Here is a 27336-nt window from a genome sequence, read left to right as displayed (position 1 = left end):
ACCAATAATAGCCTGGTGCAGCTTAGCAGACCTGAGAAACTATTCAAAGAGCAAATCAAAATGGAGGGCACTTCTATACTCCATAGTTTCACTAACATCTATTTTGCCATTTTTGCTTTGTTTTGCTTCAAGCTTTTAATTAAGATTTCTTTGGCTTTGCTGACCCATTTCTACATTGTTAAAGGCAACAGAAAAGAGGCTGCCAGGATAGCAGAAGAGATCTATGGAATAGTTCCAGGTAACGTAAAAATATGGACACTCTAATATTTAAACATGTATTTGCTATAATTTTTCCTAGTTGAGGATTTAAATTATGGAGCTGCCATGAAATTAGGAATCTATTGCTAAAACCACGGATGGATGTTTTAACTTGAAGTTCCTTCCATTTCTGGGGTCTTTGTGGTGTCAGTATGTGTTGGCATGATTTAGGTGTGCAAAATATGAGAAGCCAACAATTACTCAGCTAGAATGAGGGCAACACTTGCTCAACGCACTATGGTAAACAAGAAGATTGTTCTCAGAAGTAAGGCATTCTTTAGTGGGTGTTGCATATGGTTTTACTAAATAACCAGCTTTACTGCCAAAAAAATATTTAGGAGAAAGTTTTAGCATGTTGATTTTCTGAAAGGAGATACAAGACCTCACTTGGAGTATTGTGTACAGTTCTGGTGTCCTCAACATAAAAAGGACATGGAACTGTTGGAACAAGTCCAGAGGAGGGCCACAAGAATGATCAGGGGACTGGAGCACCTCCCATATGAAGATCGGCTGAGAAAGTTGGGGCTGTTCAGCCTGGAGAAGAGAAGGCTGCGTGGAGACCTCATAGCAGCCTTCCAGTATCTGAAGGGGGCATATAGGGATGCTGGGGATGGACTCTTCATTAGGGACTGTAGTGATAGGACAAGGGGCAATGGGTTAAAACTTAAACAGGGGGAGTTTAGATTGGATATAAGGAGGAAATTCTTTCCTGTTAGGGTGGTGAGGCACTGGAATAGGTTGCCCAGGGAGGTTGTGAATGCTCCATCCCTGACAGTGTTCAAGGCCAGGTTGGACGACGCCTTGGGTAATATGGTTTAGGGCGAGGTGTCCCTGCCTATGGCAGAGGGGTTGGAACTTGATGATCTTAGGGTCCTTTCCAATCCTAACTATTCTATGATTCTATGATTCTATGACATAACTAATGCCTCTATGAGCCCAAGCCAAGAACCCCTGTTTTGTTAAATCAGATGTTAAAAATGAATACAGCTAAAATTATTCTGAAAATATATGGCATGGGAATATATTGTATTTAGTATGCTATTGAGTAGGTAATTTATTTTTTTGTTTTCCACATGATTTTTCTCTTTCACATTGCTGTCATGATAGTGAGTAGATACGTTTGCATGCCCAGTAATTCCACTAAGTAAGATTACACAGTATTTTAATTTTACTACCAATGAGGATTCTTACCAATATTGTGACATCACAGATCTTTATGTGACTCACTTGTTGGGAACTTGGTTTGTAATGAATAGTGACACCATGAACAGGCACATGAATGTGAGCAGAACATGGGTGGTGTGAGGTAGCCATCCAAAGCAGAGAGATTAAAATCTGGCCAAGAGAAATACTGCAGCAAAGCATTTTTTACAAAGCTTTTATATACAGACATATCTGGGTTATTAATTTATTTGCTGTTCTCTGGAATATAATTCCAATCATTTATTACTGTCATTTTTTTTTTCCAACTGTCTTTATGCAATTGTAGTCAGACACATGGCAAACAGCATTTCTTACCTTCATGCTGGTTCTTATCTGGTTGAAGTTTAGCAGACCACAACGTATTTTTATCTGGAAGTTGCCATTTGCAAAAAGCCATTAAGGATAATCTTACAAAACATAAGATCATGTGATGTGGTTGCTGGGCATTATATTGGATTACAGGAGGACCTTCAGAGCCTTTTCTCTTTACAGTGAAGTAGTGCAGCAGCAGCAGCAGCAGGGCTGCTTAATTTATCTGTAGACATTTAGAACGACGCAGTGTTTTCAGTCATGTCACTCACACCTGGGAAGGGAAGATGTGCCATGTATGGGAACTATATTTGCCACATGTTTCAGGGAGGTAGGTTGCTGTGGTGAGCATGGAAGTATACAGCGGCATGTGTTTTCATGGTGAGGCATGTGCTTGCATACACATGTGTTGTAAAGGCATGTGATGTGCGCTTGCACATGCTACACGCATTAAAGGTTAAATAAGGCACTGTAGCTCTATTGCCGGACTTACATCTGGATCATCCTGCTATATAAGAGCCCTGGTTTTTGTCACCTGTAATATCTTCTGACTTTCTGAACTAAGCTCGCCTATTTCAGACACCAGCATGATGACGGATGAGGAGGTTTTGGGATGTTTTCAGGAAAGCATTTCTCAGTTCCTTCCTGTTTCCATCATTTCATTTGGTGTCTCCTACTCAGTCCTTAGGAGCCTGGTCATATCCTTCCATGCCAGCTTCCTGCTTTAGGATCCCAGGAACAGCTTCTTAAATAAATGGGAACAAAAGTAATAACTATAGTTAAAACCATAACCCCATGAGCTGAAGTGCATCCCAGTTCTCAAGTACCACAAGGAAATTCCGTTGACCAAGGCTGAGACCTCTGCTATGTCCTTGCTCTCAAGTCCCCAGGGACATGTCAGTGCCTCTCATTGATTTCCTCCTGCCTTGCCTTACACCTGAAATGGAGATAAATCACCCTTTCCATTCTTTCTGGTGTGCAGCGTAGCAGAAAAAATTAAACAAGACAGGGGTTTTGGATACAGTGCTCATGGGGCTGCTGTACAGCAGAGCATGAAAGCAAACACTGGTATTGCTTCTGACCTGTGGCACTGTCAATACAGCCGGCCTTTGTAGAAATACTTTCTACATACTGTAGCCTGATATGGTTATAAATTTTAATATAGGACAAGCAAATTTGCTTTCTACTTTTTTTTGCAGGGATTTAACCTGGGATGACTTACCATGCCCGCAGGGAGCAAGCCTAGGGAATTTTTTTTCTTGGCAAATGGGTAGATTAAGATAAGAGAAAGGGCAAGCTAGCCTACATGAAGGAGTCTGAACAGTTCAACAACTCAAAATGATTAAGGAAGAAAAGTAAAGCCTCAGGCAGGATTTATTTTTCCATGTCTTTTTTGAAACCTTCCAGTGAGAGGGAGAATGAAACCTGCTACCTGGTAGGTTGGAGGATATTATTCATAAATTGACAGTTCAGGAAATAAAACTACCAGGGACATGCCAGAATTCATTTGATAGACAAGTCACCCCAGTGTCTCCCTGCTATGAGTCTCTTAACAGAGTGCAAGAGATTCTGGAACATGATTTGTGACAAAAGCTTCCTTCAAAAGATGGAGGCTGATACGGTTTTGAATAGAATGTCAGGGTTCGGAAGTCCCTGAGTAAGTCCCAGCAGTACTAAACTCATTGTCTCTGCTGAAGCATGTTTTTAGCTGGTTTTGAAAGTTCTGCCAAGATGCTTTTTAGGTCCCTTTGTGAGCTCCAGCCCCAGCTTTCTCAGGAGTGCTGTGACCTCAGCTGCTCTGCTGAAACCAATTTATCAAACAGTTTCATCACTGATGCCACATTGATTTCTGTCCTGATCTGCATTTGCACCTAGCTGTTTTTTCCCTGTCTTCCTGGGATCTGCTTTTGCTGCTAACCTGAATTAATGTTTATGCATTTGCTTTCAGGCAGCTGGGCCGACCGATCCCCTCTTCATGAAACTGCCTTCCAAGGACGCCTCCTGTCTCTGAAAACCTTGATTGCACAGGTAAAGAAAAGGTTGGCAAGCAGCATATTTCTTTTGACTTGCATCTGTGTGTTGGTGAGCTGGTAATACACTGCAGCAGGGCATAAGAAATACAGTTGTATAAATAATATTATCCACATGCATGCCTTTGAGCATGTATTGGTTAACTTAGTTAAGCCCAGCACAAAGACCATTACAGCTTGTAGCTTGCTGTATCATAGACAGTGATCCTTGGTCTCTTTCTCAATGACAAATCATGCAAATTGGGCTTGAGAACAGGGACTATATATATCAGCTACTAAAAAGAAAAAAAATCAATAGAAAGCTATAAAAGTACATCCTGCTATAGCAAGCATGGTCTTACTCAAGAGAGACCTGTCAAACGGAAAGCTTCTGCAACAAATGAAACCAAGAGTTGATGCAAAAGAGTGGAGGAAAGAATATACTAGAGAGGATAAGAAGCTGGATGTGAAAATGGGCAGCTGCAAAGGGACAGGTTATGGTACTTCCTGCTTTGCCAACCGTATTCCTTGTCACCTTTGCTTAAACTCAGTGCCCTCAACTGGCACGAATGAGCAACTGCACCCCCACCAGTCAGGACGACTGCAGGGAAATTAATTCCCTGAATGTGAGGTCTGTTACTTGGCCACCAGACTTTTTATATCCAAGGTAAATAATTTTTACCAGTGAAGCCACAGTTCGAATGGGCAACGTCCTCAAGGAGCGGAGCCCCTGGTGTGAAAGCTTCCAGTCCAGACATCTTATCGAGGCATAGCTGCAGCTAGGAGGTTGCTGTTTACAACAATTTTTCCCCTCCCATTTCCTGATCCCTCTTTCCTTCACCTACTGATATCTGAAGTTTTTATGGAAAAGGAAGTGATGGAACTTGGGGATAATAAAGAAGAAGGCTTATTCATTCACGGCTTTGCTGGTTTTCTGACCTCTTGTATCTGCATTTATGCTGGCCTTACACCATCTTATTAGTGGGGTATCTTTTTATATACTAAATGCCCCAATTATACACTGGAGAAGCACCCAGTGTTGTGGTTATACATCATTTAGTTAATCCACCCTTTTCTGAAGACATTCAATTTTGGAGAGGGGGATTAAGGTCCTTGCTGATAAAAAGAGATTAAGGCAGCAATGTTTGTAGAGACTGAATTCACCACAGAGAGCTGATGCACCACAGCTTGATAAATGTAGGGGAAAAGCTGTTCACAGAGCAGCATAATCATTGCTCATTGCTTCTAATATAGTTACATTACTAACCTGAAATTAAATGCAGAGCTATACTTTAGAGAGTATGTTGGTCACATAAAAGTCTCTGCCATAGGGCTGTAGCTTTCAGGAAAGCCAGTGAGGCTTCTGCTCCCCAGGGGATGACTGCACATAAGGAGACAATGAAGCGCTGGGGTTTTAAAAGAGCTTAAGAACTCACCAATGCGTGTTCCAGCACCAAAAGAAGTTTCATTTTTCACATATATCGAAAACAAGGCTTAACATGACCAATGTTTGGCAAACAGCTATAGTAATATCTATAAGTCATTCTCCATTTCATGATGGAAGGGTTTGCTGTTTTGCCCAAGATATCAGTACTTCCTCTTTTGCTTGCAATGACCAAATTTCAATAATTATATATATACACATATGAATAATGATGGAGAATAAGTCTCCTTCTCCAGATTCTCTAGGAGATATTCCTTTTGAAGGGATATGCTGATCATGAAGTTTGAGACATCTACGAGTTAGAGAATGGAATGTTCTCAACATTTTTTCAAGGTTTTATCTATTCCCCTGGCACTGATGGCAGGGGAAATTTTTTGTGACAGCTTTTACATTAACAGTGCTTTCATATGACTGAAACCCATTTTTTTCCTATCCTAGAATATCTATCTTAAAGTGATTACAGTGATTTCATTTAACGCTTATTGTATCGAGACGAACTTTTTTTACAGCGTTACATTGCTCACAAATACTTTTGCCCATCTCGTTTGCTACTGCTCTCCAAACTGTGCGTTGCTGCCATCTTGTGGGCTGTTTCGTTTATAGCACATCAGGTAGAGACCAATTATGTTACAAAATATACGACATCACGGAAAAAAAAAAACCAAAAAACAACAACAACAACAACAACAAAAAAACCCACAAAAAAAAAAGTAAAAAACGGAGCTGCTTCCAGGCCTGTTCTCACACATGGTTATAAAATCTTAATTACTAGGAGATTTAGCTGCATTCTGGAGAAAACATATGACAATTGCATTCTCCTTTGTGAATATGTTTGTTTTCTGTTTGTGCAAAATAGACCCAAGAACTGTCATCTAGGGAAATACCTGTAACAAGTCATTTGTAAATCACAGTTCTTTCTTCCAATGTAAAATGTTTCCTGGGTGGTCAAACGAGAGGAACTGATTCGGGGGTGGGATTTGTCTCATCTATCCTATGGATTTACTAGGTACTTACTACCTCTGAGTGAAACACAACACACTATATAGTCAGTGGAAGTATTTTTATGACAGAATTCATCTGACTTACTAGAAACAGCTGGTTTAGCATGAAATGAATCATATCCTAGGGGGGTTGTTTATCTCCACTGAAGGAGACGACGGCTCCAGCAGAGCTGCTGATACCTGTGCCAGAGACATCCCCAGTCAGGGAGGTGAATTCCACCAGCTCTAGCTCCTGGTGCTGGACTTAATAGCAAAGGTAATGCCACCCTTATAAGTTAAAGAAAAGCAATGCCTTTCCTGTGATTGACTGTGCATTGTCATAGAAGAAGAAGGCATAGAAATAGAAGGCATCTCTATGCCTTCTATTTCTATAAAAATAGAAAGCATAGCTTGTCCTTGCTTACTTTAACCCAATCACCAGCTGCTGTTTTTGGGCATGAGCACTGAACCAGTGAACAGCATTAATCCAACCCGTGCACCTCCCCTGGATATGCACCCAGCAACGTGGCTCTCCCCTGCCATGGTCTGACCTCCCTTTGCGCCCAACATAGCCTGAGGGGAGACATGTGGTTTGGGCAGTGCTTTCCCCTCATGTCTCTTACCTTGCATTGCAGGGTTTCAACGTGAACCTGCTGACAGTGGACCGTGTGTCGGCTCTCCATGAGGCCTGCCTCGGTGGTCACGTTGCCTGTGCAAAGGTGCTGCTGGAGAACGGCGCTCAGGTGAGTCCTGGGGATGCTGGCAGGGATGCAGGCACCTGGGGCAAGGATACGCCTTCCATCAGGAGGGATCTTGGATAGACTGCTGGGGTAGCAGGGCCAGGATGCAGATGGACAGAAGTACCTTGGGCAGAAACAGGGGAAAATAAAACAGCTCTATGTTTCTGTGGGTGTTGTATTTGCCTTTCCCCAGTGGCTGGTTGGGTCACCCTATTACTCTGTTTTGATTTCCCTCTGTATCCAAAATGTAGTCATAACTGATGGAAAAGGAACAAGGTGAAAATAATCTTGAAAAAATGACTTATCCCCTTCCCTCACCCATAACGATCACTGGAATTGCCTCCGGTTTTCTGTGGGATGGTTTAGAAATCTCGCATAAATAAAAATAGATGTGCTTGAAGCAATGAAACATTTAATCTGATAATAAAATAAGATTTCCCCCACTTCGACCTAAGGTAGAATACATGTTAACAGTGGAGATAGGGGAATGGATGAAATATATAAGAATGTATTTCAGTCAGCTTAGTTTTCAAGTACAATTTATATGGCAAGAAACTGAGCAACACAGAAGCAGTCAATCAAGCTATGTGCAGAAGAAAATGTATTAACTTCCTAAACTGCATACCAAATTTAAATTCTTTAGAAAGATGAAAGGAAAATCCCTTTCTACTCAGTTTTACTTATTTTTGGTATTTGATAATATTGTCTTTTTATAACTCAGAAAATCATCTCTGAACTACCTGTTGATTTCCTAAGAAATCAGCCTATTCCTGGTATAATATATATCTGTGATGGTTTTGGTTTTTGCTTTCCCTCTGCTCTCTATTCATAAAGTCAACAGGCTGTTGTCTAACTTCTGGGAAAACGTGTCATTCTGCTGCGCTCCTTTCTTGCTCTGTTCTTCTTTATTTCCATTTTTTTACCAAACTACTTACTCCACACCAACTATCTTTCCTATTTTACCAGTTAAACCAGTATCCAGTGGAGAGGGAAACCAGAGAAGTCAATTTTCTTCATCACTTATCACCTTTCTTACCTGTGGTTATCAGCTTGCCTGAATCGCTGGCCTGGTTGTGAAATGGTGCTGATTGGTAGACTCTCAAAGTGCCTCCATCAGCTCCAGCCACATCTGCCCAATAAGACTGGGGAGACATGGGAGGTAGCAAGTAATCTGTTTGAAATACAGAGGCATTAGCTATTTCTTTCTTTTTGCTGTTTTGGAAGCTGTGCAGAATAAGGGATAGTTTAGATCATCAATTAATAGGAAGGGAGGAAGATCAAAAATTGTCTGGGATCTGTAGTGATGATGCTGTTGCAGTTGCAATTGGAGCCTTGCAATTTCAGGAAGAGCAAACTGCATTTTAGGCTCCAAAATCTGACCAGACAGATGCCCCCTATGCTGTGGTACCTATTGTCACCCCATACCACACTGGCTTGGCTACCTCTTGGCCCTGTCACAAAATCATAGAACGGTTTGGGTTGGAAAGGACCTTAAGATCATGTAGTTTCAATCCCTCTGCCGTGGGCAGGGACACCTTCCACTACACCGGATTTCTCAAAGCCCTGTCCAACCTGGCCTTGAACACTGCCAGGGATGGGGCAGCCACAACTTCTCTGGGCAACCTGTGCCAGTACCTCACCACCTTTACAGTAAAGAACTTCTTCCTTATATCCAACCTAAATCTTTCCTGTTAAAGTTTGAACCCATTACCACTTGTCCTGTCACTACAGTCTAGCCAGATCTGTTCTCCCCCCCACTGTCTTTCCGTGAAAGTGAGCAAGCAGAGAATGCACCAGAGAGCAGGGCTGCCTCCTCCAGTGTACCTGCATAATCTGCAAGTGTAGCTTCCTGCGAGGGAATGTGGCCTTGCACTGGCAAAGACTGAATCACTGGAAATGGCAAGAGCTGGCTTGTAATTGTGGGAAAAGCACCTTATGAGACAAGGAGTTAACTCACACAGCATTGCAATCAAGTCAGTAGTTCAAATGAACAAAACCCAAAATGTTATCTAGGAAGGTATCAACTGCAGTTGGTCTGCTGCTAAATTACCCATGATAAACCGATAGGTTTCCAAACGACACTACCTTTGTCTGCTTTAAAGGCAAAATGCCTTGGTTGTTAATTTCTGTGAGCCAAGGTATATCTACTCCATATTTCCAATCTCTTTCTGATGCAGCTGTGTGCTTGAACAGGTAGCAAAGTTCTCCAGCTTCCCTGGTGGCCCTGGAGTTCTCCAGCCTTTCCTCTCCTGTCTCTTTTCTCCGTGGTTTGGAAGTCATGCAAATTGCCATGTGCAATAATCCATTCCCCTTTTCCAGCACGTCACAGAATTAAAGACATGCAGATTTGCTGCATAAACTGCCCCTGGGGGCTTGCTACACAGTTAAACATAGCAGCCACAGTGCTGTGCACAACGCAAGCCAGGAACTGTGTGGTCTTGGACAATGACAGATGGTGTCTCTTGCCGGGTCTTTACATCAGAGGTAGAGAAAGGAAATTCATTCTGTTTTACATGTGCCCATACACACCCATGCATATGAACACAAATGCTTTCAAGCTCCTTTTCTGTTTGGGATTAAGACTATGTTTCCATGAAAATTCCTTCTGCTGGAACAGTGTTTTCAAGTGGAAGTATCAAATGTAAAGTAAATGTTTTTGTTTAAAAACAAAGCCGTTTCCATCAGAGCGTACTCTGGCTTTGGGTTGGTGCACACAAGACAGACTGAAGATACTTTCGTTCTCCACATAAAAAAAAAATAAAAATAAAAATTAAAACCTGATTTTTCTGAAGAAATCTGGGAGGAGCATTAACAGCAGGCAGTGTTACTGCCTTATGGCACTAGCTGCCTGGGAAAGAGGGCAGCCCTCACAGGGGAGTATTATATATGCTCCGCTGCAACATATAACTCTGAAAGTTGTTAACAAAATCAGTCCTGAAATTAAACAAGCCAAGCATCTTATCCTAGTGTATTTCTGGTGTGCACAAGAGGTATGCTGCAAGGGCGTTCCCCTTAAATTGGATTATCCTGAGCATGTATTGCTGTTCCAGGTCAATGCAGTCACCATTGATGGGATCACTCCTCTGTTTAATGCTTGCTGCAGCGGCAGCGCGGCCTGTGTCAACATGCTGCTTGAATTTGGAGCCAAGCCACAACTCAGGAACCACCTTCCTTCACCCATTCACGAAGCGGTCAAGAGAGGTAATGTTCAGGCTTTGAGTGAAGCTAACAATAACTGAGGAATACATCTTTTGTTGATGTTAAAGTACTTTTAAAACCCCCAACTTGTCCATACTGGTGCGGATAAATAGGCTTGGCTTATTCCCAGCTCTTCTGCCTCAGTGGTTGTATTGGGGTGTATTCTGCTCTGCAGCACTTCAGTCACGGCTCCTTTTCTCTCCACAGGTCACAGGGAGTGCATGGAGATACTTCTGGCCCATGAAGTCGACATTGACCAAGAAGACTTGCAGCATGGGACCCCACTTTATGTGGCTTGTACATACCAGAGGACAGACTGTGTCAAAAAGCTTTTAGAGCTAGGTACACCTGGAAAAGGGGCCAAGGGACAGCTGTGATGGTGTGAGCCAGCGCTGCTGGTCTCTCCAGGCTGCCTCTCCACTGCAAACAGTATGGGTTATTCCTGCAAGAGGTGCTTGGGAGCCTCATTTCAGGCTCCCAAATAGGGCTGGGAGTCTCATTTCAGGCTACTGAAAATTTCACCTGCATTCAAGATTTTGTCACTTCCTCAGGAAAGAAAGCCCTAATTACAGAGACCTCCCTGAGACTGTCTGAATGTGAAAATAAAATAAATACTTCTAGTTTTCTAGAATGATAACATGAAGCACAGGCAATGCTGGCTAATACTAGTGACCAGAATCAACTCGTGATTATGATAAACTGCCATGCTAAGCACTTCTCAGTGGATGATGAAGACAGCAGTAAAGCTGTTTGAAAGAATAATCATTGCAGGTCCAGGCAAAGTCTATGAGCTAGCATAAATTTTTGCTGTCAGTGTGCATTAGCTGACCTGCTCAAAATGGGGCCCCTCCTAATGCCTGCAGAGCCTAGGGAATCATGTTGCTTGCTGTGCTCCCAGAGTTATTAAAATTAGATACCTAAAGGGTTCCTCTCTCCTCAGTAACTGAATTAACATAACCTATGTTAGATTTTATGTTATTAACAAATTTACGGAGTATATGGTAGGCTTTGAACATCCATTGGGTTGGGGGTTAAACTGCTCAGTACTGTCCATTGCAGACAGAGTTTGGTGGCTCAGAGGACTTTTACACAGCAGGTATTTGACCTGCTAAGTTTTGCACTGCTGCTATTGAAGAAAATGGAGGAGGTCTGTGTGCCATCTGTTCTCCTTCAGTTATTGAAGCTACAGGTGGAAACCAGCCCGTTATGTATGTTCAGGCAGTCCCTGCTGCATCCCAGATCTAACCACACACTCTTGTTCTCTCAAGGAGCCAACGTTAACATGGGGAAGCGATTAGACACCCCCCTCCATGCAGCAGCAAGGAAATCCAACGTGGAGGTAGTAGTCTTGCTGGCAGACTATGGTGCTAACCCAAAATGCAGAAATGCCGAACTCAAATGTGCCCTGGATCTTGCCGTACCCAACAGCAAAGTGGAGCAGGCACTTTTGCTTCGGGAAGGTAATAGTTTCCTTTCTTCTTTTTTTTTTTTTCTTATTAAGTAGAACAACATTTATTTCTTTCACCTTAGTACATTGTCTTAACTGCTTTTATAAGTGATGGTTTATATAAGTTCTCATTTTCTCTACCAATTTCAATTCTGCAGCACGTGACACACAACTGAGTGTGTTTTGCTGCTAAATCTGCCACCAAGTGTTAGGGTTTCAGTGGGTAAATTGATCAGTTTTTCTGTGCTTTTCTTTTTCTGTCTTCTGAAGCAAAATTATATGTGTTTACCTATGGGACTCTAAGGATTAAAAGCTGCTATAAGAATTTATTCATAGATAATGTGTCCCTGCCTATGGCAAGGGGGTTGGAACTAGATGATTTTAAGGTCCTTTCCAATCCTAACTATTCTATGATTCTGTAATTCTATGATAATATTTTAGTACCATTATCTTGTGTTCAGCCTAACACCATGGCTCAGTGTCCTGCTTCCTGAAGAAAAAAGAAATATGAATGTGGGTGCCCTCGGTTGCCAGGAGAAAGCAGAGCTGTTTGCCTGGTAACTATCCAGCTTCATGGCATGGAGCTCTTCCATGTGGTTCAGTGGGTTGCAACCCCAGCACAAACCAGGAGTGCTTCTTGCAACTTATTTTCAGTCTCCCTGAAATTATTTTTCCAGTCTACTGAAAGAAACCTCTGAGCAGAAATGAATCTAGATCTTCTTGAGCCATTTTCACCTGCACCACACACAGCAAGAACTAGCAATATCCCTAGGATATGGGCATGCTGAATTATGTCACCCCTCTCCTCTAGCCTCTTGTGTTTCCCAGCTCACTAGTACCCTGTTAGTTGAGCTATCACTCCCTGGGGCTTTGTCAGCATGGCAGGTAAATGGTGCTCCCCTATGCAGGCAGCTTGCCACATTGCTGAGCCTGCTCGCTCCCCACCAAAGAGCAAAGCATGATGTGTGTAGAAAGCTTCCAGCTGCAAAATAGCTCTTGGATGGTAATTTAATACTGTCAATGTTGCACATAGGCTTTGTGTCGGCTGTCTGCACACAGGTGGGTTTTATGGAGGAAATGAAACATTGGCTTAATATCCTCTGTCCTACTCGTTTTCCCTGTGGCTTTTCATGCAGAGCTTTAATTTGTCATGTCTAAAGCCTTCTGGGAGGACTTTTGCTTGAATGCTTCTCACCTCTTGTGACTTCTGTCAGGGCTATCAGGGCTCAGCAACAGCAGGCTGTGAGCAAAGGCAGTGCTTGCAATTGTCCTGCTCCAGTTGCCCTGCATGAAAGAGAGTTAGTGTAGGTAAAGAAATATCCCAATATTAGTTATTTTATCCTCGTGAACTTTCTTTTTGATTTCCCCTTCTAGCTTGTCACTTTCTCCTCCCTTACAGCCAGAGGAACTATAGGGGCATGTCAGCTGGCAATGCCTCTTTTCAGAAATCCAGTTTCCTCATTTTCCTCACCTGTCCCTTTAGTTCTCTGTCAAGTACTTTGCAGCTGTAGCATCTGCAACTGCCCTTTTCCCATATTTCTGTGTTTTCTGAGGACCTTCTTTTTGAAATAAGCATTCTCAGGTAGAAAAGTTTTCCTTCTGCTCCCTGACTTCTCTGCTGCCATTAGACTCCCTTTAATTGCTTCTCTTCCTAGCTATTAAGTGACGTGAAATATAAAATGTATCTGTTTTCCTGACTGCTTTGGGAGATGGAATATTCTTTCTTCACTTCTGGTGACAGTGGTGCCAGTGCTTTTTTCTAGGTATCCCATATTTTTCTATCAATTTCTGCTCAGAGGGGGCATTATCAGCCTCTTTAAGCTTCTAAATTTTCCTGTAGTAAAAGCACAGGTTACCTGGAAGATATAAGTACAGGGTTTTAAGCACACATCTCTACCCATTGCTTGTCAAATACTGCTGTGATCACTACTGTTTGGCCAAAAACTGGAGAGGCAGGGCTGAGAGGGCTCAAAAAAATGAGCATGTCTGAGTAGGAGCAAAGGTTCAACCTGGAGCAGCTCCAGCAAGAGAAAGCAAAGTGGAGGGAGGGACACATTCACTAGCAAGTTGCATTTGCACATGCAAGCATGCAGTTGCAGAAGCAATGGAGCCTTATTTCCAGTGGGTTTGTGCCTGATGTACACCTCACCTGACCCATGGTGGGCTGGGGGCATCTGCCTGGTCATCCCATGGGGAAGCCACCAGGGCAGCACCACTGCCCAAGCTGGCCTCACCGTGGTCCCAATAAGTCCTCTGACAGCTTTCCTACAAGTGGACTCTCCAGTGTTTAACAAGAGTTTTTCACACGCAGCAACCTTTCCCCCAAGGCAAGGGAAGGGCAAAATGACATCTCATCATTTATTTACTTAATAATAAGTTAATCCTTTTTTTTTCACTCTTTGTGCCTTTTTGAACAAAACTTTTAGAGACTTTCTGTCTTTGAAAGATAGAAAATCAGACTTAATTAGAATTTGATGACATAAATCATTTTGAGGAGCACTGATAGACTGCCAGACATACATAAATATTCTGAGACAGTGTGGTCACGTAAAAAAGGTGCAGGTACCTGCTGAGACACAAGCAGTTGGTGTCTCTGTGTATATGAACAACTAACTGTATTTGCCATGTCCACCCAATTATGGCTGGTCTACACCGAGCACCTCTGCAGCTCCCTGTACTCACTCTTGTCTTTTTCCTCACAAAATCACTGGGAGTTTTCTTGTATCTTGAGCAAGGGCTATGCACCCTAGTGCTCTCTCTCAAGTGCAGACACTTTAATGGTATTTTAAGCTTTTGCTCAAGAAAAGATGCAGAAGAGCCTAGCCATGCATGCAGAAAGAGATTTTTAGTGCTTATAATTTTCAAGTAACTAAACCAACTTTGACAACAGATATTAAATATGAACAATAATATATTTAGCTCTCCCTGACTTCAGCAAGTCATTGGGTAGTGCTTGATATGATTTGCAAATCTTGCTGGTGTTTGTTGCTTTCTGACTTATACTGGTGGTGGGGTTGGGGTTTCCTGTTCTTTCCTTTTTTTCACCCCAGGTCCTGCAAGCCTTGCCCAGCTGTGCCGGTTGTGTATCAGAAAACATCTGGGTCGGTCATGTCTATACGCAGTCCGCAAGCTGCACCTGCCTGAGCCACTTGAGAACTTTCTCCTTTATCGATAAGTCTGTGACTATCTTTACACTGGAAAAGAAAGAGGAACAAATGTTTGTTTACTCCAAAATCATTATATTCAAGAAAAAAACAAAGATATCATTTATTGTCTGCTGTGGGTACCAAACATCAGATGCTGCATGACAATGCAAATTGAAAACACCTTTTCACAGATGGAATGATATGGACATAGTTCCCTCATGGCCTGTTGCCACATCCATTTCTGCCAGCCCAAGAAGCTGTAGTACATGAACAGCTAGCTCACTTGACATGTGGTCGTAGATGCACATGCACACATCAACCCACAGACAGAAGTTTCCCCTTTATTTAGAGTATATTTATTTATGTAGTATCTGTGCAGCTTCTTCCTCTTGTCTATCCAATCTCACTGTCAAAATCTAGTTAGTGGCTGTTATTCTTCCGCTAGTGAGAGAAGGAAAGCCCACAGCACTCAACATTTACCCTATATATTGCAAATCTTTTCTCAGCTTTGACCTTCCATCCTGACATCTTTTCCCTATAATCTAGTGAAGTTGTAGCAACTTCCAGCAGGCTGTGGCTATGCAACCACTGTACCTCTTCTTGCCTGGAGCCCAGCTGCCCCGAGCACTAACACATCTCGTCCTCTGAAGTTCAAGTGATGTTACCAAAGCACAGGTGGGTGTTTGAAATAAGCCCACAAAAATGTGCGAAAGTCTTAAAAAGCCCTCCATCTCTTCTAAAAATATTCCTTTAATGCTTCGGAGATCTGCCTGTGTTTATTCATTACATGAATAATTTTTCCTGCTTAATTCAAGGACAGAACTGCAAATGTTTTCACAGGCATTGTAGATCAGCTGTCAATGTCTGTCCTTGGCAAGACTTAAAGAAAACCAAATGAATGAGTTGCTGCTCTTTTAGGGTGTCTATGCTTTGACATTTCTCAAGTCCTCAGAGTGTAGAGCAGGACAGAAGCTGGGCCTCTAAGGATAACTGCATCACTCATGTTCTCCTTGATGAATATTGCTCACCAAACTTGCCTGCTTTTTCAACCCCTAGAATCATTGTTTCTATGATTCTACTCTACAGTGTTTCATTACCTCCCTAGGAGAAGGAATTTTTAGTGTGTTCTGTCTTTGCCTGTTGTCCTGTTAGTTTAAATATCATCAGGGTTAGCAGCCTGGACACAGCAGACCTAAAAATGTATACTTCTTTAAGGTGAAAAATGTGGGATCAAGTGACTGATGCAATGCCTGTGTGGCTCTGTAAAGGTCTGTTCATTTGTCCTTTGGTGTTCTGAGGGGAGAAATGTTTCTTCAGACCTGAGTTTTCATAAAATTATTCTGTGAGAAAAGTCACGGTGTTTCAGTAGTTGTAGTAAAAGGAAAGCAGGGTTAAAAGGAGAGTCTGTCTCCACGTAGCTCAACTTCCCAAGTCCAAGAGGCTGATGATGTGTTTTCAGGCTCTGAGATACAATGGCTTTTCATTACGAACTAGTATGCATGCTGGTACCAATTTTCACTGACCATACATCTTAAGTCTGGGAAAATGGGGTTGCTGGAGCCTGAATATGGGCCTGGATTCCAGCAGCCTTTTAGTAACTGTCCTTGCTTCATCAGCAGCCACCTCTCTCGTTCAATGAAGAGATTAATCTCTTAATTTCCCCATGAAAGCTTGTCTCTCTGAGAGGTAGGTCTAACATTTTCTGTACTTTCTTATTATTAATTCAGCAGAAGTAAGATAAACTGTGCTCCCAGAAGTTCAGGAGACTGGATTTACAATCCTGCAGCCAAAAATGGATGTAGTTTTCAGCCTGTGTTTGCACATATTGAATGCTATCTGATGGCAAGAGATATTGTCCATAAAGTTGTCAGTGACATGAATGACCTTATATAGCACATCATATCATGAATCTCAGGGATTTGAACTCTAAATTCTCGAGAGTCTCTGGAAATCAAATACTATCAAGAAAGAAATGTCTGTATTAACCTAATATCAGCAGATCTCTCTCAGTCTTATCTTCACTGGCAGCTCACCTGCTCTCCTTAGAAGGACACCATCCTTTATCTAGATAGAGAAACAGAGGCTCAGCTGTGTGGGTTGTCAGACTTGCACTGCAATCAAAGCCGCTAAGGCAATTTATGTGATCTATTTCAGAATTTGTAATACTGAATTGATTTCCTACTGCAATATCAGTGAAAGTAGTATTTCACTTGCAGAGGAATTTAAATTGAAAAAATGTATCTCTATTAAGGAAATGTGAAGTCTATTCAGCCTCTCAGAAAGGTTTATGGTAAGAAGCAGCAGAAGCTGCTCTATATTTATTGCTGACATTAGCTTCCAATCAAAAAATCACCTCACCTTTGCTTCTTCCTGGAGACATCATTCTTCCCGAATTTCTGTGCATCAGACCATCTGGGGGGAACAGAGACATAATAAATCGGAAGAGAAGCTCAGAAGTCCTGATGTTAAGAAATTTCCTCAGAAACTTTACCTAGACTTTCTTGCTCTATTTTAAAAGATAGAGTTACCCATTTCGTTCTCACTGACTGTGCTTTATGTTGTAACAGTGCAAGGAAATACCAGTGAGGAAATAACTGGAGGAGGTATTTAATTTTTTTTGCAGCTATGCCATATTATGTAAGGGTAGGGAATGACTGGGACAGTTTTCTAGGAGACTTCTGAATCTTGTTGGTGACTTTTAAGAATGACTTTGAAAACCATCTCCCTGGTGTGGATGCAGCTGCTTTTCCCCAGGAGGGAGAAGGGACAAATAATCTCACAAAGTCGCTTTCCTACAAAACAGGTGGTGTCTTCTCAGTCATTCTAAGATCGTTGACAGAAACCAGTTGTTTGGCTAAAATATGTGGGTTTTTTTTCTTCTGGAAACACAGACATTTTTCTGTGCTGTAATATCCACTGCTATACCACATCCCTGGCAGTTTATCCCCAACAACTGCCACTACTATCTCCTTCAGTGGAAAGTGCTGCACATCTTAACAGGAATGATTACACAATATGCTGGTTATTGGAAAAGTTTTTCCGAACTATGAACACTTACTCATTCTGAGTACAAGCACTGACTTGAAGTATAAAACACAAGCTTGGGCTATGGATGCTCTCTCGCCATAAAGTCCCTGATCTTGAGTGTATTTTACAGGAGTGTCTTAAATAGGTTACTGATCTGCAATATACACCCAGAAGACTTCCTTTCATTGATGTCAATCTGTTGGGCTAGTTTTCAGTTTTCTTACTCATTTACTATGAGAGATCCAGTGTGGGCTCAGAAATGCCAATGATGAGGACCTCATCAGATGCTGACTTCAAGCTGTCATTCATTACTCAGTGTATGTTTATTATTGCTCATGATCCAGAGCAAAATAAAATTAAATGGTCTTTGTATCAGCACTGTCTTTCTCTTTAAAATAAGCAGTCTTTATCTTTAAAATAAGCAGTCTTCACTGGTTCTTTCTACCGGTAGATGCATTCCCGTGTCTCCAAACATCTTTGCAATCCTTTGTTTTTCTTCCTGCTGTATCTTTTCTGACACGACTAAGCTCTTGTTCATAGGCATATCTTTCCTGCTCAGCTTTCTCCTGAATTCACGTATTTCTTCTCTGTCACTAAGCAAAAGTTTTTTAGTTTCTTCCTTGAGAAGTTTAATTCTTCAACAGCAGGCATCTTAGTGAGGCTCGGCCTATCTCCTTGTTGGCTATATTATTTCCCTTGCTTACCATGCTGCTGTGTTGGGTCATCCTCCCCTCCCCCCCCAACTTCCAAACTTACACATTTCAGCCCTCCCTGCCTTCTGGCTAATGGGCCAGCTTCTCAAGGACATACAACAGTTAAAATAAACACACCAACACATTTTGAAAGGGTTTAATGACGATGTTTCTCACAGTAGGTAGAAAAAGTCACATTTTAAGTTGGACCCTGAAAGATGTCTGTTTTGATCTCCTGAGCAATCTGCTGGGTTCAAGATGACTTTGTCTCTTACAAGGCAACTCTGCTATCAGCATTTAACAGCCCTCTATTCTTTCTAGGACTCAGCCTTTTCACAGCAGATGTGCTAGTCCCTGATTTTCTGTATGTCTTGTTGAATCTCCCATTCACACACTGAAATTAATAAAATGGGGAATATGCTGAGCTGCTGAAACTCGTGGTCATGCTATAGGAGCTGAAATTCCTCACATCTGCCTTGAGATGCCAGTATCCCATGTTCCTGGTCAGATGCAGGATCTGGGGGTGGCTGTTTATCCGTCCATCTTTGTGCTCCCTCTTCTTGTGACAAGGCATGCCTGTGCCACTTCAGGCAGAGGGACCAGAAACTCATGCTCTCCAGGCTCTGTTTTCCCCTTAGGGAACTCAAGCCTGGTCAATATCCACTTCATGGCATTTAGAATTCTTCTCACCATCAATGTTAGAAATTGGTGTTGTGCTGTGCCTGTACAAATCCTTGCAATGGGGTGAGTGTCCCCTCCATGCCACTCTCTGCTCTCCACTTGTGGTCTGCTCTGTGGGGCAGTAAGCACAGGTTCTGCCCGACACCTTTCTGTCCCATACCTGACCGCTGTCTTCTGCAGCACAACTCTGCTGCTGGCATCTAACAACACTCCAGTCCTTATTGGACTGAAAATATTGGTGGTGTGTCCCAGCAGGGCATTAGGGCAAGTTTTGAAATAATAACAATAATGAAAATTAAACACTTTCATTGACTCTTAGTTGAAAAATCTGGCTGACTTGTATGCTGGGCTGACAGTTCATGATGTCTTTGTGATTTTTTTTTTTCAGAAATTCAGTTTTTCTACACACTAGTTGCTCCTCTTTCTGATTTTTTTTTAATGTTCTGTGAGAGATGTATAATATGTTAATGTAAAATACAGATTATTCCACACAGATCTTCTAATTGTTTTCTGTTTCATAAAAATGCCTTTATCCTTGAAGTTTTTATCATTTGTAGAAACTCATGATGCACATTGCAAGCAAATGGAAAACTATGTCAGGTTTTGAATTGAAAAATCTTCAGTAAGAGGTATAGGGAATTCTGGAAGAAAGCACATTTTGCATATCCAGTTGAGAATAACATCCGTAAGGGAGGAGAGAAATGAATCAGCAGAGCATGTTATTCTAGCAGTTTGTTTAACAAGTCAGTTAAAGCAACACATTAGCCAGCAAAACACTGCAACTAATATATGTACTTACTAGCACTGGATAAAATTGCACATATATTGAACATATTTTTCAGTACCCAGAGGCACATCCTTCACATATTTGTATCTCATTATCCTTCAAAGAGATGCTTGCTTCTAACAGTTTCAGATGAGTGCCTGCTGCCTCTAGCCTGAGATGTGTATAAAGATACTTTGGGTTTGTGGCCCAGGAGTTTTGTGCCTGTCATCACTGAGTACCTGTCAAGGAAAGATCACTCATCCCCAAATATCCCAGAATGGCTGATAATTAATGAGTGAGACCATTTTGATTTGCTACGTGTGCTTTCAGGATTGCTACAGATTTACAGCAAGTCATATATGTGAAATCCTGAATAACTGCAGCTACTGAGGAACACATATTTTGGGTTGGGGTTTTCCAAGACTGAAATGAAAACTTTCCTCTAAAACAATGCCAACAAGTAATGCCAGCCTGTTTCCACAAGCAGGTTCCCACTAGCTGTTGGCGTAGGGGGGGTAGGAAATCTCACCCTGGGCCTGACATTGCTTTTTTTTGTTTGACATGCTTTCCAGTTCTGTCCCTAAAGCACTCCCCTCCCATCCGCTGGAAGCAGCCACAGTAACAAGGTACCACAGCTGCTCTGCTGGATGGGTGGCCGCTTGTTGACATTTATTAAAGACTTTGAGCTGAAATGATTCACTTTGTGCAGAAAATGTCCCTGTCTGCTACTCACCTATTGCAAATGGATGAGAAATACCTAGGCTTTTCACACTTGCAGCAGCTTGAGGAAGAAATATGGATTTGTCACTGATCATGAAATCACTTGGTACAGATGTTGGTTTTTTTTGGATGTGTCTCAGGCTTGGCACCTAAAAAGGCTCATCCTTGTGGCAGACTTTGTCTTCATTAAAAAATGATAAGCTGAGCACAATGGTTGCTTCAGGTCTGCAGATGCCTGCCCCAGTGCTGTCATGAGGAGAGATGGTGAGAAAATAACATCTGGGTGCAACCCGCTCACCTTTCTAAGATGGAGAATGATCAGGAGAACTCTTGTTTTGTGGTCTGCAGCTGCAGGCAGCTCCCAGGTCTCCTCTGTAGAGAGCAAGTACATGAAGAACTGGTCCCTCCAAACAGTCTGAGGGGGTGCGCAGGTGGGGAGGATGCAGGTGGGTCTGGTCCTGCTGCCTCCCTGCTCCCTTGCCAGGGTGAGAGATGAGTGCAAACCTTTTCTTCACCACCACCAGCCAAAGGACAGTCAGGGTCCCAGGGAGGCTCTGTCATTCCTCGTCTGGAATACAGGGGATGATCCCAGGACCTGATGTGGAGTGGCCCACATGCCTTGGGAGAGGTCAGCTGGAGCCTGCTGTGCACAAGGAATGTCCCCACAGCTGGGTGAAGAGAAGGGCTAGGCAGCCCTGCTACACAATTTGGTCTTTATGCTTCAGTTTCAGGTAAGCTTTGCACTCTGTACATCAGTTTCCAGAGGGGCTTTCCTTTTTTACCTTCTTTCACAGCATCAGATATTCAGCTAAGTGGCCAGGCTGGATGAGTGTAACCAGGACAAGCTTTTATACTTGTCACTGTGCTCAGATCATAATCCTTTAGGAAAGGAAACTTGTTTCTACAATATCAGCATTGTGAATCAGCATCCGTTAGCTGTTTCAGAGGATTTCCAGCCTCATGCAAAACAAAAGCCAAACCGTGCTTGGGGACAGCAAAGGAAACATCTACCAAGGCACGCTAGTGCTGTAGATAGCTGCTTGCTGCAGCCCCAACTTTGCATACAGAAAGTGATAGCTCCTGATCTGAGTAGTTAATCTGTCCAGTACCAGGAGTATGGGTTTCTTATGACTGAAGATCATGTTAGGAACAGTTCAGGTCCTATGGTCTTGACATAGGCTATTGCACATGCCCTTTTCTCCAGAGCACTGCATGCCATCTTCCGGGAGCAGGGCAGGGTAAGTAGGTTGCTCAGGACAGCCTTGGAATTTCACCCATTTTAGAAGTTTGCTAATAACCTTTTCCAAAAGAAAATGAGAACACCTGCTATGCCAGGGAACAGAAACGGATGCGAGGTTTGGGGAGATTTTCCTCTGTCTGCCTTATTTCCCAAGCAGTTGTGCTGGTAGTGTAGCTTTCTGCAGGCCATTTTTTTAAGCCAACAGAATCCCCTCTTCAGGACAAGTGTTTAAGGGAGCATGGGCTTATTTTTGTGCAAGTTCACAGATTGCATTTTATAGTAGTGACAAGGTGTCACTAACTTTCCCATGGAGAAGTCCTTGGAGGCCATGGCTGTGAGAACAGCTGGAGCATGCTGTTCCCATCAGAGGCAGAAGTGTGAAAATATAGGTCACATGAGGGACATCTCCAGAGGTAAGCTCCATCAGGGTCTGGAAAGCAGCCCGTAAGTGTGGGTGGAAGAGCTTGTTGCAATGCAATGTGCCAGAAGAACAGAGAACACCTAATGCCATTGAAAATGGGGAAGAGAAACACCAGAGCAGAGGAGCCCCTTAATTAAATACCTCTGTCCCATGAGCTTTTTCTTCCCCTCCTGTCTGACTTTCCTATACTCCTCAGCTGTTACTGCTGTTGCCTCCTGTACTGATAGGCAATGAGAAGAGAGAGCAACTAAGGGGACACATGGAAATTTGCTTGGTTTGGTAAAAAACATCACAGGCCTTTGGGCTTGGGAAGGTGATGTATTTGCTGGAGGCTTGCATAATGGAGAATATGCCCTTCATGGGACCAGACGCTATGGGTGCTGCTTAGCAAGGCCAACTCAGCTGACTCCAGTGATGCTGGTCTTGCTTGTGACGCATTTGTTTTTTTCCATGCTGATCTAATCACTGGGATTAACAGAAAACTATCATTAACTTTTGTTTGGTTTTTTTTGTTAATGGAAATTGGGTTTCTGACAAAATTAATATCTTTGTGGAAATTATTTTGCTTTCTTCAGAAATTGCTTATATAGGAAAGGTTGGGAACCAAAAAGATTTGCCAGCAAACCAAAGAATTCCCACTTTTTTTCAAAACTAATAATGAGAAGTTAGAAAAGAGGAGGAAAGAGAAATTGAAATCTTCTTGATTCCTGGATTTGGATTTCACTTATATTTGGTGTTTGGGAAGACTACCTTACAGTTAGCCAAAATCTAGGAGACTGTAGTAAAAACCACCATAGCTCTCAATTACAAAGTTTAGGGTTTTGCTGTAGTTACACTTGTTATCTGCTTACTGGTGTGTATTTGTCACATGAGATCATTTCACCACACTAGTAACCTGGCAGTGTTGCCAAAACATGATTACAATCCATGAGACAGGATGAAAAAAACCAACCCAAACCCAAGAAAGGCTTGGAATTGCAATGATTTTGAAAAAAAAAAAAGTAAAAAAAAGTAAAAAAACACAACAAAAAACTTTTGGGGTCTATATTCTTTTTGCATGGACTGTAGTGTGTAAGTCTTAAAGCCAGTTTAGAAAGCAATGTCAAGATTTGTTTTGTAGCATATGAAGATGCTTGTGCAGGTGTTCGCTGAGACACATCTGGCTCCAGACAGTGAAAAATCTAGTGTTGCTGCTCTTCTCTCTGTGAGTAGGATGCCCCTAATCCCGTGCCTGCCACAAAGAAAATACAAGAAACTTGTGTGCAAGCTCTCATGCTAAGTTTGTCCTGCTCCCTGGGAAATCTTGATGCTTCTGTGTATCTGCAATGAGTTAAAACACAGATCTAGGTGCCACTGACACCAAGAAGTGTTTGCTATTCCTTCAGTGTATGTTTGCTTTGATTTAGAGACTCCCTTGTTAAGTAAAACTGCCAACCTGCGTAAGGGAACAATAGTTACTTGCAGAAGTCTGCCTGGTCCCCAGTCAGGCTAATGGGACGTTTGCAAAGTGAAGTTTCTGTGAGGGTGAGAGAAAAGGAAAATGAAAACATTGTGTATTCAGAGCACTTAGAAGAAAAGCCTCTCGAGGAGAGACTTGATTTGAGGAAAGGAAATTGGGGTTACAAGAACTGGACAGTACTACAGATTTCTCCAAGGGAGAGCTTCTTTACTTCATGTCTGCTCAAAGATTTCACAGCAGCTTTCCAAAGAAAATCCAGGTACCTCTGGAAAAGATGCCAGTGATTTAGTATTTCTGAGGACAAGCTGTGGAAGATTTAGCTGCTGTGATTTAAAACATGGCTGTCCCAGATATTTGCCTTGCTCATTGGCTGGAAATTACTGCCTTGGAGGAGAATGTGACATGTGATAGTGTCTCAGGGCTCAAGTTTACAGGCTAGAGAAGAAAACGGCTTTTTTGGCGTTTTGAAATAGCACAGTGGACTACATATGAAGATAGTTGAAGCATCAATTTGCTGCCAGTGCTGCCATCCCTTGTAAGGGTAATCTTTGCTGAAAGTGAGGAATGGGGACAGAGGCCAACAGCTTAGACCACTGCACCTAAATCTGCTAGAACTGTCTGTCAAAATCCTCCCCTTTGAGGTATAGGTGCTCCAAAGCCAAGGTTTCATGGTTCAGGAACTGGCCAATGCTGGCCTTCTGCTGGAGTGAAGATGTTTCACCCTGTGCTGTTGCATCCAGAGGTTGCGCGGCACAAAGTCCAGAACACTGCTGACGAGTGGGTAGGGTCCGGTCATTTGGCTGTGATTTATCCATACTCTTAAGGTGGGTTTCACTGATTGAACATACACACCTGGATCTCTCTTCACCATTTAGGGCTTCCTTTTAGAGTTGGTGAAGGCTGACTCTAAAGGCCCAATTTGTGCTCTGTCAGAGCAGGCATCTAAAGTAGGTGACATGAATCATGGTCTTAAAATGCCCATTTCTCTTCATTAGCTCTAAAGGAAAGTTATGATTTCTGGCTCTGGCTCTGAAGGTAAATTAAATGAACCCCACATTTTGTGTCCAATTTCCAAATATTTTCTCCAGTTTTGTGGTTTGCACCCTCAGAAAACAACTCTATATTTGCATGCTATGACAGATATATCAGCAGTGCGTTTTTACTGTTTGTAGCAATATTTGTGCAAATAAGAATAATTAAAAAGTTTTATACATTTTTGAAGTATTTTCTATGACGAATAATTGGTATGCAAAATTTAAAAACTGATTAGCAAGTGGGAGAAACAAACAAGATAGTAGAACATTTATTTGAATTACTTATATAAAGTTAAATTTTTGAAGGAGAAAATATGTTATTTCATTTAGAAGATATGCTGCAAACAGAAAAAGTAATAATGAGTGTTGCAGATTCAAGGTTACTGTGCACCTCTTTTGACTGTGAGTGGTCACATTTGAACGATGATGAAGTGATTTCTGTAGCTAACTTCACTTAGGTAGAACTTAGGGATGTAGGTGCTATTTACATGCAAAATAGTATTGTAATTACTAAAATCGCTGGTGTGTCTCTATGTTGTGTAAGCTGTTTCTGATCTGCATTTGAAGTTGTGTGGTGTTTACCTCGAGATCCAGGTTGATGTTAAAACATGTTCCCTTGTAACTGGAGAATTTTCTGCTTGCTTCCAAAAATGATTTGCAAACTACTCTCTGATGTAGTCTCACTGCATATATGCAGTATATGGGCTACATTCTCAGTTCTGAGCATACCCCGCACTTGCAAATTAGGTGAAGCAGAGGTTGGGCTCACATTAAAGCAATACTTCAGGGCTTAAATCTGCTCTCTGAAGCTTCCAGGAGCTCGCTGATGAAGGGAACCATGCTTCATTGCCGATGTAGATATAACCAATAAGGCTTTAATCTTGAAAGATTATAGTATGTGTCTTACAGGTTTTAGGAACCTCACATGCTGATTTCCTGGCTGCCTGTACTGTTGTGGGGAAAATCACAGCAAAGAGAAAGGAGTACAATTTGTGCAATTGGGAAGAAAATCGGCATGTCTTTCTTTCTCACTCTGTTCTCCGTGTTTCTAACTCAGCCTTAGTAAAACTTGTAAAGTAAAGTAAAACTTGTGCCTTTACTACAAACTCAGCTGAGTTTAAAATGAGACTCCTTACAACTGTAGAAAGTATGAGCCTTGTTAATGTGTATGACAGAAAATTGCTGAAAGATGAAATCTGGCAAAACAGAAAATAATTCTTTTTGGAGAAGGTGTGCATGTGGTGGGTACCACACAGGACAAAGACAAAGGGTGGGGAAACCCAGAAACCTGCATTTTCACAAACTGCAAGAAAACTATTTCTGGACCTGTGACTGGAAAATAATGTCTCGGTATCTAGTTATTTGGGATTATACCATGAACAAAAGGGAAATCATGGCCAAAGAGTGAAATCACAGAGTGTGGTTCTGTAGCCCAGAAAAGGACTCACAATTCTGAGCAACTGGCAACTGGATCCTGTGCTTATTCTGGCTTCACCCCAGTCTCTGCCACTCTGGTGCTTTGGAAGACAAGTGTGATCAAAACAGAAACTCCTTTTGTGAAACCTGTGTCATTTACTCCCTGAGATACAAATACATGTGGACCAGGACACCAACAGCTCAGCATAAGCATGCCCGTGGACTATCACCCTGCTGAGGGGATCTTGGAGACACCCTTTGAAGGGGTGAGGAAGGGCAGGGATATCTGCCACTACGGAGTGGGCTGCAGGCTCATCAGCACCCTTAGGTGCTCTGTACACCCTTACAGCCGTCCAGGAAGACATGGCTACAGCTCATCTGTCAAGGCAAAGGTTGATGTAACACATGACCAAAATATGTGCAACCAATAACAGACTATTCAATTACCCTATGAGTCAGTAGGCCTTTTAGTCAAACAATAAAATGGCCAAGATCTCACTGTCTGTGGGTGACCAGGAACCAAGGAATTTCTGTCTTATTCCTTCATCTTATTGTACATTAACTCTTAACTAATACTTCTTCACTTATAAACCTTATTATTGCATATTTAGATGCATAAGCTGGTTTTTTTTTAGTGGTGGAATTGCTGCTTGTTTTTAAATACTGCTGAAGATATGATCATATATAAGATATGGCAACCTAACCATCAAACTCAAGCAACAGTAAACGGGGAATTTTTTTTTCCAATCCTCATTTCACATATTAACTGTCAAACCCAATATTTATGCCACTTTTTTCATTTACATGTTTTACCCACAACTCCTTTAATACAGAAATTTCAATAACTAAGGCGCAGATGTAATTTCCAGTCAGAGCAAAGTGTTACCTTGAATCCATCATGCAGAGCTAAACCCAGGAGCCAGGAGGAATTCAGAAGGGGACATCTCAGATCTCTTGAATGTGATATAGATAGGAATAAAAATTAAACCAAGTTGCTTAGACTCAGCTGAGGTAGGATCAGGATTAGCCCAGGATTAGTAACTTTATATCTCTAAATACACAAATGCAAATTCTGCTCTAGTAGGCAGAAAAAAAATCCCTACAATAGCTTAATTTTTATTAACATTGTTTAGACTTTTGCATGGA

General features: G+C 42.0%; 1 protein-coding gene across 3 annotated transcripts in view; it reads left to right on the top strand.

The window, feature by feature from the left end:
- ASB11 (ankyrin repeat and SOCS box containing 11) overlaps window positions 1–27336 on the top strand; it is a 32770-nt gene continuing 5434 nt past the window's right edge. The window contains exons 1-8 of one of the 3 annotated variants that reach the window (XR_009727079.1): window positions 1–238; window positions 3719–3798; window positions 6839–6946; window positions 9994–10144; window positions 10349–10483; window positions 11410–11601; window positions 14639–16420; window positions 20761–21351. Coding sequence is in view for 2 of the 3 variants with exons in the window: in XM_061364475.1 (XP_061220459.1) it covers window positions 61–238; window positions 3719–3798; window positions 6839–6946; window positions 9994–10144; window positions 10349–10483; window positions 11410–11601; window positions 14639–14763 (969 nt within the window). In the remaining variant the exon portion in view is untranslated. Of the gene's footprint in view, window positions 239–1586; window positions 2102–3718; window positions 3799–6838; window positions 6947–9993; window positions 10145–10348; window positions 10484–11409; window positions 11602–14638; window positions 16779–20760; window positions 21352–27336 lie in introns of those variants that run through there. The other 2 variants (XM_061364475.1, XM_061364476.1) reach the window with 2 other exon arrangements.

Source organism: Neopsephotus bourkii, unplaced genomic scaffold, assembly GCF_033783945.1.
Source record: "Neopsephotus bourkii isolate Nb327-2 ecotype Australia unplaced genomic scaffold, CSIRO-AGI_Nbou_v1 NB_1234, whole genome shotgun sequence".
Taxonomy (NCBI): Eukaryota; Metazoa; Chordata; class Aves; order Psittaciformes; family Psittacidae; genus Neopsephotus; species Neopsephotus bourkii.
Note: the sequence above shows the minus strand (reverse complement) of the source record. Positions and strands in the feature narration are given on the sequence as shown.